The sequence below is a fragment of the Triticum urartu genome, chromosome 2A (assembly GCF_056163025.1).
Source record: "Triticum urartu cultivar PI428250 chromosome 2A, HENAU_Tu73, whole genome shotgun sequence".
NCBI lineage: Eukaryota > Viridiplantae > Streptophyta > Magnoliopsida > Poales > Poaceae > Triticum > Triticum urartu.
The window spans coordinates 744,975,623-744,989,552 of NC_141874.1; the positions used below are offsets into that span (position 1 = coordinate 744,975,623).

At 47.9% G+C, this 13,930-nt stretch overlaps 1 protein-coding gene across 1 annotated transcript; it reads left to right on the forward strand.

Moving 5' to 3' along the window:
- Positions 1-4,940: 4,940 nt before the first annotated feature.
- On the forward strand, positions 4,941-9,472 carry LOC147987592 (uncharacterized). The gene is made up of 6 exons (XM_087542442.1): positions 4,941-5,489; positions 5,565-6,119; positions 7,382-7,668; positions 7,775-7,893; positions 7,940-8,056; positions 8,400-9,472. Exons 1-6 carry the CDS (start codon positions 4,941-4,943, stop codon positions 9,470-9,472), a joined length of 2,700 nt encoding a protein of 899 aa, XP_087398568.1.
- The last annotated feature ends 4,458 nt before the right edge of the window (positions 9,473-13,930 follow it).

The window sequence follows — 13,930 nt, forward strand, 5'->3', positions numbered from 1 at the left end:
GGTCATGAGAAAACCGCCTAGCCGGAGAGTTTGGCCGACAGCCAAGGCTCCCTTAGTAACGGCGCCGTCTTTAAAGACGGGAAGAGGCATCCTTCCTGATTGCGACGACACAGAGGAACTCTCAATGAAAGCACCAATGTCGGTGTCAAAACCGGCGGATCTCGGGTAGGGGGTCCCGAACTGTGCGTCTAGGCCGGATGGTAACAGGAGACAAGGGACACAATGTTTTACCCAGGTTCGGGCCCTCTTGATGGAGGTAAAACCCTACGTCCTGCTTGATTAATATTGATGATATGGGTAGTACAAGAGTAGATCTACCACGAGATCAAGGAGGCTAAACCCTAAAAGCTAGCCTACGGTATGATTGTTGTATGATGAAGTTGTCCTATGGACTAAAACCCTCCGGTTTATATAGACACCGGAGAGGGTTAGGGTTACACAAAGTCGGTTACAATGGTAGGAGATCTTGAATATCCGCATCGCCAAGCTTGCCTTCCACGCCAAGGAAAGTCCCATCCGGACACGGGACGGAGTCTTCAATCTTGTATCTTCATAGTCCTGGAGTCCGGCTGAAGGTATAGTCTGGCCACCCGAACACCCCCTAATCCAGGACTCCCTCACCGGCCCCGGCGGCTACAGGCCCGTGTCTCTCCGGTGCCCTTTGCTGCCGGCGTCCTCCACCGGGATGATCCAGCCCAGCGGCTGGGTAGCTGCGCCCCTTCCAGCTTACCTAGCATGCCGAAATCTCGACGGTCAAGGCCACGGCAGCTCGGCCTGCGTGCTTCGAGCCCTTGCTCGCCGGCGTCGCTCAAAGCCGTTGTGGCAAGACCCCCACGTGGTTCGCCTCCTCCGCCCTACCATGTACACCTCAAAGCCCCCTCCTTTTGCCATCTCCGGTGCTCCTGGGTGCGGTGGTGGTGCCACCCTCCGAAGGCAGGTGCAGCCCGACCAACCTCTCCACGACTTGGTGACTCCAATCAGCGTTGGCTCCCCCATCTATGATTTCGGATTCGGCGGCTATGGGATCGCTCAGCTTCAGGCCAGGGAGAGATCCCTGCTCGGCTCGCCGGTGCCGGCAGCGACGGCGCCCGTGGGTGTCGTTTTCCTCCATGGAGGCGCTGCCAAGGCCTTCTTTAGCTGCGCCCCTCTTCGAGCTCAGGGGAAACCCTAGGTCCGGGTCTCCCGGACCAGATAGTGACGGAGCCTCGGCGTCGTTCTACTTCTTGAAGGCACTATCTTGCTGGCTCGCGGTGTCCCCGGTCTTGGCTCGGATGATGTCGGAGTTCTCGTTGGTTTGGTAGTGCCACTCTTAGCTCGGGTTTGGTTGGTTTAGCTGTGATGTTTTCTTGTGTTTGGGCCGAGCATCCCTGGTCTCTCTGCTTCGGGCACCATATCCACGCCTGCGTTTGTGTCATGTGTTGTACCCCCTGTACTCATTCTTCTTCTTTTATCAATGGAATGATACGCAAGCTTTGCGTATTCGCGAAAAAAAAACTGTGGCTGCCGCTCTGCAGGACCGTACATGGATTCAGGACATCCATGGACATCTCAGCCCGGCGGCCGCGCTTGAATACATGGACGTGTGGCTCAGACTGCCGGTTGTTGTGCTTACTGCTGAGCCCGATACCATCCACTGGAAGTGTGGACGGAAAATGGAGTCTACACCGCTTCCTTGTGCTACAACGCTCTATTCACGGGATCCGCGACCTCTGAGCACTGGCATCTCGTGTGGAAATCGGGAGCCCCTCTATCTGTCAAATTCTTCATCTACCTCGCATCCGTCAACCGCTGTTGGACGGTCGGCCGGCTGGCACGTCGTGGCTTGCCGCATGAACCGGCACGCGTGCTCTGCTCCCACCTCCCAGCACGCCGAGACTTTGCACCACATCCTCGTCGAATGCGTCTTCGCCGGCATCATCTGGCATGACATCTTTCCTGGTGTTGTCCCACGATCACCGCACCCGACGGATCACTTGGGTTCCTCGACTGGCTAAGCACGGCGGTACTCCAAATCCCCCAGGACCGGCGACGCGGGCTCTCCACCATCGCCGTTCTCATGGCTTGGTCTCTGTGGCGCCACCGCAACATATTCGACAAGGCCACGCCCTCTTCCGCCTCCCTTCTGGCTGCGATCGAAGACGACGCCCGCTCCTGGGCCTACGCCGGAGCGAAAGGACTTAGCATCATCATCCCTATAGTCCCCCCCCCCCCCCCCCCCATGCTCATTATTGTGTCACGGCCACGCCTTCTTGTGTACGTGGCCGTGACGCCACTTTGTAAGTTCTTCTCTCTATCAATGCAATGATACACCAACCGCGGCGTATTTGAGATCTACATTTAGTGTTGGGAGTAGTACGTACAGTGCATTGGCCAATTCCCCAGTACTGTCTCTCTCTGCAAGACATAAGTTTCCCATTAGAAATTATTATTGAGTCCTCCTTAATTCTCCAAACTGAAATGCTCATATTTATTCGCGCATTTCGATATGTCTACGCCTTTTTGGATCTTCTAGTCTGGCATCCTGAAAGAGGCAGTACGAGTAGATCATGCTCCCTGTGTCCTGTGATGTTATCTTAGATGTCTTGTTTGGGTGCTGCAATGTTCAGCATTGGTGCGAAAATCAGGAGTCTGATCTGCATATGCATGCAGTTTGTAATGGACAATCATGTGCATACATTTCCTTCCTTGAGGAAAACATTTGAAAATCTAGTGTTTGGGGGTAGTACAGTATATTGAGAACTATATATACGAAACAAGTACTAGTATGTTAGTGCACCTTATTTCCGTGACCCAATTAGATGGCACAAATTGACGGTTTTTTCACTTATGATGTTGCTGTTACAACTCAGAATAGGTGATTTTTATTTGTTTGTTTGCCCTTTTGTAGATGAACTTATTCGTGTTCGTTTGATCAGCTAACTCGTAGCAGCACCAAGTGTGCAATGCCTGTGGAGCCTCTCCGTGGCCATTCTCGATGCCTAAGCAATTGTTGTCAAACGTTCCTTCCGAACTGCCCGGGCTGTCATCATACTTGCCCTCGGGGACTGGGTAAGTCATATTTTCTCAGGCACCTCAAGCAAAACAACAAACCATCTGTCTGTCATGCATTGCGTTTTGAATAGGCAAATTATAATTTTAGGAGAAAGAAAGATACACAAGATTCTCTCCTAAAAAGTAAAAACGATCCGCTTTTAACCTTGATGTTTTGTTCGTAGGTCACAGGTACACTCATCTTCAGTGCAGCGTGTGGATCAGCAGCTATCACCACTCTCCTTTCCAATGATTTCGGAGCTTGCTCCGTAAATCCATGTGCAAGCTTCATGAACGCTACCGCCATGGCTTTCTTGAGCTGGCTTGCACGTGCACCGGCCTTTATCGGGAACCTTTGGACAGCGGTCCACCGAATACAAAAATCGTAGTTTGCAAGCAGTTTGCGCAACCCGATCCCTTTTTGTGACCAACTTGGACTCATTGACCGTACCACACCTAACTATAGTGTTACCGGGAAGCAACAGATGGATCCCCGCCGAACAATGTATGTCATCAATGCTTCTGTATAAATTAGGGAGTAGCTTGATGTTTGAAAGGGGAGGGTGGTTGTGCTGCTCTGGATTTTTCTTCTTCTTTTTAGGATAGTATGACTTCTTATTATATGAGGGTGGACTGCCGGTTCTGTTCTGGTGGGGATGAACTGATGGGTTACTTGTGTATAGCTCAAGGTTCTGATATGCTATATCTATTTATTTTGCTACTCATATATTTTGTTATTGATGTATGGATCTTAGGTCAGGAGATCGCTCACTTAGTATGATTGCAAAATTATTGGTTGTTTTTCTAAATAAAAATCCCTATAGAGACTCCAGCCACCTTAATTAGTTTCTGAAGTATAAACTAGAGACTCCAGCATAATCAATTTGCACCCTGAAGCCAGCAACAATTTGCACCCGAACAAAAGAGAATGCTTATTAAAAAAACAAAAAAAACAGGGTATACTTGATTCTTGATTGATGAAAATCTTGCCAAAAACAGCTAGCATCCTCATATTCTTCATAAGTTTTCATCAACATCTGTAAGAACAAGAAGTTTTCATGTAATCATTGTAAGTTCGTAACAGAAGTAACCACATGTTGTTTGGGAGCAGAGTAGCAGACGCACAAACCCACTCCATACAAGATTATCAGTAGGTTTCTCTGTCCTCATCCAGGAGGAAGTTTTTGTCGATCGAGTGAACTCATGTAGTTTGTTCACTTGCGGTAAAGAATGTCATAGGGGCCACGCCTACACAGCAAGGTAAAAGCAAGGGCGCGCCATCGGGTGATTGCAAGTCGGCCTCGTCGCTTCCATACTCCTGCATGAAGTCTCCTGCAGGCTTCTCTCGTACTGCCATTCAGAACTACAGCTACAAAAGATAAAAGAACTTGTTCGTAAACCAAAGTATAACTAACACGAAATAATGTTATCTTAAACATATCGTATAGAACTTTCTAAGAATCTCAAGTCAAAAAATACACAGATCCTTTTACAACGAAGTTGAGCTCCTGAAACAAACGTGAAGACACTAGGTTATGTATTTTATTTAAGCTATATCATGAAGAGAATGTCAAAATGCTACAGGAGTCTATCCCTCTTCCAGCAGTAGTGGCGAAACTGTTGAAATATCTCATGTAGGCCTATGGGCCGGCGCATATAATTCTGGTATAGGGTTAGTTAGTTAGAGATATACTAGTATCTAGTTTAAACTCTCATCTCTATCTATTCTCTCTTGTACTCCAAGTTATGTATGCGCTCATGGGATAAGCCCCATCGTTATCAATAAATACCCGCGGCCCTCTCTCGAGAGGGTAGAACGCTTCCATCATATCTTCTACATGGTAATCAGAGCAACCTCTTCCCCCACGTTCTGAACCCTAGAAACAAATCCCATCTACAACAAAAACCCGATGGCGTCTTCATCATCAACCCCAGCTGGTTCCGGCCTTGGCTCTCAGGTCTCGAAGAAGCTGACCAGGGAGAACTATCTCCTGTGGAGGGCACAGATCCTCCCCCACTTCCTCGGCGCAGGGCTCTATGGCTACCTCGACGGCTCCATCACCGCGCCAGAGAAGCTCGCCGTCGTCAAGGACAAGGACGGCAAGGATCAGACGATCCAAAACCCAGCATATGATACATGGATCAGGCAGGACCAGCAGGTCCTCGGGCACATCCTGAACAACTTGACGAGAGATGTGCTCCTCTCCGTCGCCTCCATCCGGACTGCTCACGCACTCTGGACAAGCCTCGGTAACATGTTTGCTTCACAGTCTCGTTCACGCATCAATAACCTTCGCATCTCCCTCGCCAATGCTAAGAAAGGTACCCAATCTGCTGCGGGGTACTTCTCCCGGATGCGAGGCTTCGCAGATGAACTTGCTACGGCCGGGAAGCCACTGGAGGAAGATGAACTCGTCTCCTTCATTGTCGCGGGGCTGGACCTCGACTACAACTCTGTGGTCTCAGCCCTGGACGCCCGCACCGAACCAGTCACCGTCGACCTCCTCTACTCATAGATCTGCAACTTTGATCAGCGAGTGGAGCTCTTCACGGGCGGTGCCGGTGGCGGAGGATTCAAGTCCTCTGCTAACACCGCCGCACATCGTGGTGGTCCGCCGCCTCCTCGCGGTAAGCAGCAGCAGAAGCCAAACGGTGGCGGGTATGGCGGCGGCTACGGTGGCTACAACAAGAAGAAGCAGGGCGGCGGCGGGCGTCCTTTCTACAACAATAACAAGGGCACCCGATCAGGTGGTGCACCAGGCGGTCCCGGAGGTCCAGGAGGCCCCGGTGGCCCTGCACCTGGCAACAACAATGCAAGGGGGAATGATCCCATCCAGTGCCAGATCTGTGGTAAGCTTGGCCATAGTGCCAAAGATTGCTGGTACAGGTTCGATGATGATGCACTGGAAGAAAAAGTTGCTGCTGCTGCCCAATACGGGGTGGGTACAAACTGGTACGTTGACAGTGGGGCGACCGACCACCTCACAGGAGAGCTGGAGAAGTTAACTGTCCGTGACAAGTATCGCGGGCAAGATCAGATCCATGGTGCAAACGGGACAAGTATGAGAATAGATCATGTTGGTCAGTCAGTATTACATACCTCTAGCCGACCCATTCATCTTTAAAAAATTCTTTATTCACCTCATGCTAGAACAAATCTCCTCTCTGTTCATCGTATTGCTTTGGACAATCATGTTTTCCTTGAATTTCATCCTTTTCTCTTCTTGATTAAGGACCAAACAACGAGGAGAATTCTCTACAGAGGTAGATGCGTTGGTGGGCTCTATCCGTTGATTCCGTGTTCCAATAAACAAAGCCTTGGTGTCACCACATTATCTTCGGCAAGGTGGCATGATCGTCTAGGGAATCCTTCTTTTACTATTGTTCTTCGTGTGCTTAGGAAAAATAAGCTCCCTTTTGTTGGTGAGCCTAGCAATGAAACAGTTTGTGATTCATGTCAGAAAGGAAAAAGTCATCAGCTTCCTTATCCCGTGTCAACTAGTGTTTCTTCCAAACCATTAGAACTCATTTTTTCTGATGTATGGGGGCAAGCACCTCTTTCTGTTGGCAGATACAAATATTATGTAAGGTTTATTGATGACTAGCTATAGCAAGTATACTTGGATCTATCTTATCAAGAATAAATCTGATGTGTTTCAAGTCTTCCAAAATTTCCAAGCACTCGTTGAACGAAAATTCAATAGTAAGATTATCTCAGTTCAGTCAGACTGGGGTGGTGAGTACGAAAAATTGAACCCTTTCTTCCAAAAATTAGGGATTTCTCACCATGTCTCTTGCCCTCATGCTCATCAATAGAACGGCTCGGCAGAACGTAAGCACAGACATATCGTTGAGATTGGTTTGTCCCTACTTGCGAATGCATCTATGCCCCCCAAGTTCTGGGATGAAGCCTTTCTCACTGCCACTCATCTTATAAACATTCTGCCCAGTCGAGTTATCAACTTTGAAACACCCACCGAACGTCTCCTACACAGTACACCAAACTATGCTTCTCTCCGCGTTTTTGGGTGTGCGTGTTGGCCAAACCTACGGCCATATAATTCGAGAAAGCTTTCTTTCCGGTCAAAACAGTGTGTGTTCATCGGGTATAGCCCCCAACATAAAGGCGTCAAGTGCCTTGATGTTTCCACTGGTCGGGTGTATATCTCCCGTGATGTCGTTTTTGATGAGACAGTTTTTCCGTTTAGAGATCTCCATCCAAACGCCGGCGCTCTCTTACAAAAAGAGATTCTCCTTCTTCCTGCTCATCTTTCCGGCTTAGATCAAGGGGGCAACAATACTACTGATCACATGAATAATTCTCATGCTACTAATCCTATTGATGGTGCAGAAAATACAGAAAATTTTTGTGCAGAAAATGGCGCTGAAAACAGTGCATATCAGCCCATATTTCATGCTCCGGAAGAGGACGAATGCACGCGACACGAGGATGATTCGCTTGTGCATGCCTCGGGATCCGCAGGCGAGCGATCCCATGCAGATACGCCGCCGCCAGCACGGCATGATTCTGCCTCGGGACGCACGGGCGGCAACGGCTCATGAGGGGCTGAAGCAGGCCGCTCTCCACCTGCCACGCGTGCTGCGGGTCCGCGGCTGTCCCCCACTCACGCGCCTGAGGTGGGTCCCAATGCGCATGCAGACGAGGCTGCGTCAGACGGCGACGCGATCGCTGTCTCGCCCGTCCAGTCCGGTCGGGGATCTCCCTCTGGTTCGCCAGATGCAGGATCCTCATCGGGATCGCCACCACGCAGGCCTGCACGGTCGGGTGTGGGATCTTCTGCGCCCGGACCAGGGGGCGCTACACGCACCAGCACGCGACTTCAAACAGGAAAAATTCAGCCTGTAAATTACAAAAATATTTTGAAATTTGGTTTAACCTGTACAACAGGGAAGCCACGTTCGGTTGATGAAGCCTTGACAGATCCAAAATGGAAGAAGGCCATGGAAGAAGAATATATGGCCTTGAGGAAAAATGAGACGTGGCACTTGGTTCCACGTAGTCAAGGTAAGAATTTGATAGACTGTAAGTGGGTTTATAAAATTAAAAGGAAAGCAGATGGCACGGTTGATAGATACAAGGCCAGGCTAGTGGCAAAAGGTTTTAAACAGAGGTATGGAATAGATTACGAGGATACCTTTAGTCCGGTTGTCAAAACTGCTACTATCAGGTTGGTTTTATCTATTGTTGTGTCTAGGGGATGGAGCCTACGACAGTTGGACGTGCAGAACGCGTTTTTGCATGGTGTTCTGGAAGAGGAGGTTTACATGAGACAACTACCTGGGTTGAAAACAAGAATGCACCCTTTCATGTGTGTAAACTTGATAAGGCCCTTTATGGTTTGAAACAGGCCCAAGAGCATGGTATCATCGCTTGAGTATGAAGTTGCAAGCTATTGGTTTTGTTCCTTCCAAGTCTGATGTTTCATTGTTTATTTTCAACAAGTTCAAAATAACAATGTACATGCTCATATATGTTGACGATATTATCATTGCAAGCTCATCTGATGAAGCAGTGACAGCACTCCTAAAGGACCTGGGCTCTGAGTTTGCCTTGAAGGACTTGGGAGATTTGAACTTCTTTCTCGGCATTGAAGTAAAAAGGAACAAAGATGGTATTGTCTTGTCTCAGGAAAAATATGCTAATGATCTCTTGAAAAGGGTTGGAATGCAAGATTGCAAGCCCTCGCCAACTCCATTATCCAGTTTAGAGAAACTGTCCTTGTATGAAGGAGAGATCCTAAGTCAGGAAGATAGCACTCGGTACAGAAGTATGATTGGTGCACTTCAATACTTAACCCTTACTAGACCAGATTTATCCTTTGCCATAAATAAGGTATGTCAGTTTCTGCATGCACCTACCACCTTGCACTGGACTGCAGCTAAGCGTATTTTGAGATATGTGAAGTATACAGTAAATGTTGGACTATTATTTAGGAAGTCTCAATCCACACTTGTCAGTGCATTTACTGATGCCGACTGGGCTGGCAGTGTTGATGATAGACGGTCCACAGGTGGTTTTGCAGTCTTTCTTGGTCCAAATTTGATATCATGGTGTGCAAAGAAACAGGCCACTGTCTCCAGGTCTAGTACAGAAGCTGAGTATAAGGCACTGGCTAATGCCACTACAGAAATTATCTGGCTTCAGTCTTTGCTGAAGGAACTTGGAGTGATACAAGTGCAAGCTCCTTGTTTATGGTGTGATAATCTTGGCGCCACTTATCTTTCTGCTAATCCAGTGTTTCATGCCAGAACAAAACATATCGAGATAGATTTTCACTTTGTCAGAGAACGTGTTGCCAACAAGGAGTTGGACGTTCGGTTTATTCATTCTGGATATCAGATTGCAGATGGTTTTACCAAGGCGTTGCCTACAAGGAGCTTTGAGAATTTTAGACGTAATCTCAACTTGATCAAGTTGTGATTAAGGGGGTGTGTTGAAATATCTCATGTAGGCCTATGGGCCGGCGCATATAATTCTGGTATAGGGTTAGTTAGTTAGAGATATACTAGTATCTAGTTTAAACTCTCATCTCTATCTATTCTCTCTTGTACTCCAAGTTATGTATGCGCTCATGGGATAAGCCCCATCGTTATCAATAAATACCCACGGCCCTCTCTCAATAGGGTAGAACGCTTCCATCATATTTTCTACAGAAACAACATCATATAAACTCGACAAAAGATCATTTTGACTGATACATAATGCTCAATTATGTTCATAGTGAGTTTAGTGTTAGCACTAAGAAGTTAGAGCTGTTAGATGGTGCCCATAATGTAGCAAAAATGTGAAAGCAAAACTACAATCATCAAGAACAACATAAAACATGGCAAACTGAAATTTTATACAGCTGTGAAAGAATGAGCCATTCTAGTACCCTACCCATGTAGTATTACCAAGCCTAGTTGTACCATCATCATTCGTCTGAAGTCTATCTTGCATCTTCGTCCTGTAAAATGGTTGAAGCGTTCCTACTCTCCAACAGGGAGAGCCGCGTGGTATTTATTGATAATAGGCAGTGGCCGATTGTTTAGCGGATGTGTACGCTCATAGGAAGCATACGACTTAATTAAGACCATTAATTCTCGTCTCAATCCCTCCCAACTCTGGCAAGAAACCACCATCGACCCTATTTTCTTTATTTCTCCCCGACCAGCCAGGAAATCTTTGATTTTACGGTGCCTCAGCGTCGTTGGATTCTTTCGAAGAAAAACCCTGAAAGAGCTTCAGGTGTTGCACCATCGATGCGTCGTCTCTGAATGCTTCCTTCGCTACTGCTAGGTGCGATCTCCCAGCAAGGCGTTTTCCTTTGAAATGTTATCTAACACGGGCAGGCGTTCTGCAAACGTCGGAAAAAAATATCTAAGCAACAATGCTTCTCCTAATTCGCCTCTATATCTATGGCTGACTGACTGCGGTGTTCTGAAGTTGCATCCTCTGTAATGAGTTTAATGACTTCAGAATTACCCTGATTTTTAAAAAGAAAATATATTAAAAAACATTTAGATATAATTCTCCTGATTAAGCTTCAGCAGTAGCTGACCAACAACATGAATAAAATTGCTAAAGATTTGATGTCAAAATTATAACAAAATAATAAAAACAAGCCCTATTTAGCGTATGAGGCCTTCATCTCAGCAAGCTGCTTGGCCGCTGAGTCGTCAGCTTGGGCCTTGGCGGCGTAGGCTGTGGTATGGTCCTTGGTCCGGAGAGACCGTTCTGCATTACCACAGATAGCAATGACGTCTTTAGAAACCGACACCTTCAATTTCATGTATGCGTAATGAGAGCATCTCCAACAGCCGCGCTATATAAGCGCCGCACGCTAAAACCAGTGTTTTTTGCGCGCGCCCTACCGCTCCGGGCACTCCAGCCGAGGCGCAAAAACCGCGTGCGCGGCATATCTAGTTCAGCGCACGGGCCGAAACACCATCTTGTGCCGCTTATTTTCTGCGTCCGCTCCCGCACGCTGGACTCTCGAGCGCGCACTTGCTACTCCACCTACCCCATCCAGCCGCGGCACCGCCGCTGCCCGCGCCACCCGGCGACGTTCCGGCGCTTCCCCGGCCCGTCCCCGCACCGCGGCGGCTTCCTCTGCCTCCCTCTAGTCACCACCGCCCCTCGCGCGCGGCGGTCCTCCAACGAACAGCGCGCGGCCGCTCGCTGCCGCTCGGCGCCCGCAAGGTGTTCGACAAAACACCTGCAAGGTATGTATTGCTCAAACTTCATGAATTTGGTGCATGTTGATTGTAGTTTTTATATCCTAGTATTGGACATTGTAGATGAGTTCGTCGTATGATTCTTCCGAAGAAGAATTTGATATGGAAGAGGAGGAGGATCTTGCAATGATCCTAACTATGCACATCAATAAAAAACCGAAGCACGGTGGTTCGGTTATGAGTCGGCAGAAAATTTGAAGGGATAGGATCGATACCCATAACAGATTGATGATGCACTATTTCGTGGAGAATCCGCCATACCCGGAGTCATACTTTCGTCGCCGGTTTAGGATGAGCACCGAGTTGTTCAGGCGCATTGCAGAGAAACTAGCGAGCCATGACCGGTTTTTTCAGCAAAGGAGGAATGCCGCCGGAGAGCTCGGGCATAGCACCTTTCAGAAGGTGACAGCCGCTTTGCGTATGTTGGCGGCTGATCTAGTTGATGATCATTTGGCTATGGGTGAGAGCCAAGCCATCATGTGTGTCAAGCGCTTCGCAGTCGGAATTGTCCAAGTGTTTGGCCAAGAGTATTTGAGATCTCCCAATGCTGAAGATGCCGCAAGGCTATTGGAGATGAACAAAGCTCGCGGCTTCCCAGGTATGCTTGGCTCAATAGATTGCATCCATTGGAGTTGAAAAAATTGTCCAAAGGCATGGCATGGGCAATTCCACGGCCAAAAAAGGGTTCCACTATAATCCTTGAAGGGGTGGCCGATCAAGAGACTTGGATTTGGCATGCTTTCTTTGGAATGCCTGGATCTTTGAATGACATCAATATTGTCAACCGGTCACCACTGATGAATAAGATTGCAAATGGTGATTTGCCACCAGTGCAGTTTGTAGCAAATGGCCGTACGTACAACTATGGCTATTGTCTTGCGGATGGCATCTACCCAAAGTGGCAAACATTTGTGAAGCTGTTGAAAAAACCGGAAGGTAAGAAGAATCTTGATTTCCACAATGCTCAGGAGGCGGCTAGAAAAGATGTGGAGAGAGCTTTTGGGATTTTGCAAGCCCAATTTGCTATTGTGATAGGACCGGTTAGATTTTGGGATCAGAAAATGCTTTGGTACATCATGCAAACTTGTGTGATCATGCACAACATGATCATCGAGAATGAGCGTGGCCAAGATGTAGACTACTCTCAGTTTGAGCTATTGGGACATTCCGTGTGAGTGCGACGGAGGGCTGAAAGGGTGACCCATTTTGTTGCCTCCTATCATGCCATTCAACGTCCCGCAGCGCATGATGATCTTCAGAAGGATCTCGTTGAGGAGTGGTGGGCTTGGAATGGGCGACAAAGAGCATCATGATTTGTGCGTTTGATGTTGTATTGTTGAACTGTTTGTTGTGTTATGGAACTATTTGTTGTATTGGACGATAAACTATTTGTTTGAGTCGTAATAATGAAATTGAACTATTTATTGTTGATTTATTTTGTTTGTGTCTGATATTTTTGCTTGTGTTTGCAATGCATATGTTGTTTGTGTTGGGTTTCGTAGTAATTTCAAAAAAATTCCTACGCACACGCAAGATCATGGTGATGCATAGCAACGAGAGGGGAGAGTGTTGTCTACGTACCCTCGTAGACCGTAAGCGGAAGCGTTATATCAACGCGGTTGATGTAGTCGTACGTCTTCATGATCCGACCGATCCAAGTACCGAAAGCACGGCACCTCCTAGTTCTGCACACGTTCGGCTCGGTGACGTCCTCACCTTCTCGATCCAGCAAGAGGGTCCAAGTAGTAGATGAGTTCCGGCAGCACGACGGCATGGTGACGGTGTTGGTGAAGAACAATCTCCGCAGGGCTTCGCCTAAGCACTACGAAAACTATGACGGAGGATAAACTAGAGGGGACGGGGTTGCCGACACATGGCTTGGTGTTTCTTTATGTGTCTTGGGTGCTAGCCCTACCCCTCTATTTATATGTTGAGCCTTGGGGTCGAAACTTGGAGTAAAAGCCTCCACAAAGTCGGTTTCACCCGAAAGGCAGGAGTCCTTCTCGGACTCCATGGACTCCAGGGACCCTGGCGTCTGGCCCCTGGACTCCGCAAAACTTCCTTTTTGCACTTTCCAAAAACCTTTTGGACTTTCCCCTTTGGCCCAAATAAAGTGTTCTCGTACCCAAACATTTCGGGAAACATCCGGAACCCCTTCTGGCGAATTCTGGAACCCTTTCGGAGTCCAAACACTATTATCCCATATATCAATCTTTATCTCCGGACCATTCCGGAGTTCCTCGTCATGTCCGTGATCTTATCCGGAACTCCGAACAATATTCGGTCACCAACATACATAACTCATAGTACTATATCGTCAACGAACGTTAAGCGTGCGGACCCTACGGGTTCGAGAACTATGTAGACATGACCGAGACACCTCTCTGGTCAATAACCAATAGCGGGACCTGGATGCCCATATTGGCTCCTACATATTCTACAAAGATCTTTATCGGTCAGATCGCATAACAACATACGTTGTTCCCTTTGTCATCGGTATGTTACTTTCCCGAGATTCGATCGTCGGTATCTCAATACCTAGTTCAATCTCGTTACCGGCAAGTTTCTTTACTTGTTCTGTAATACATCATCCCGCAACTAACTCATAAGTTGCAATGCTTGCAAGGCTTATAGTGATGTGCATTACCGAGTGGGCCCAGAG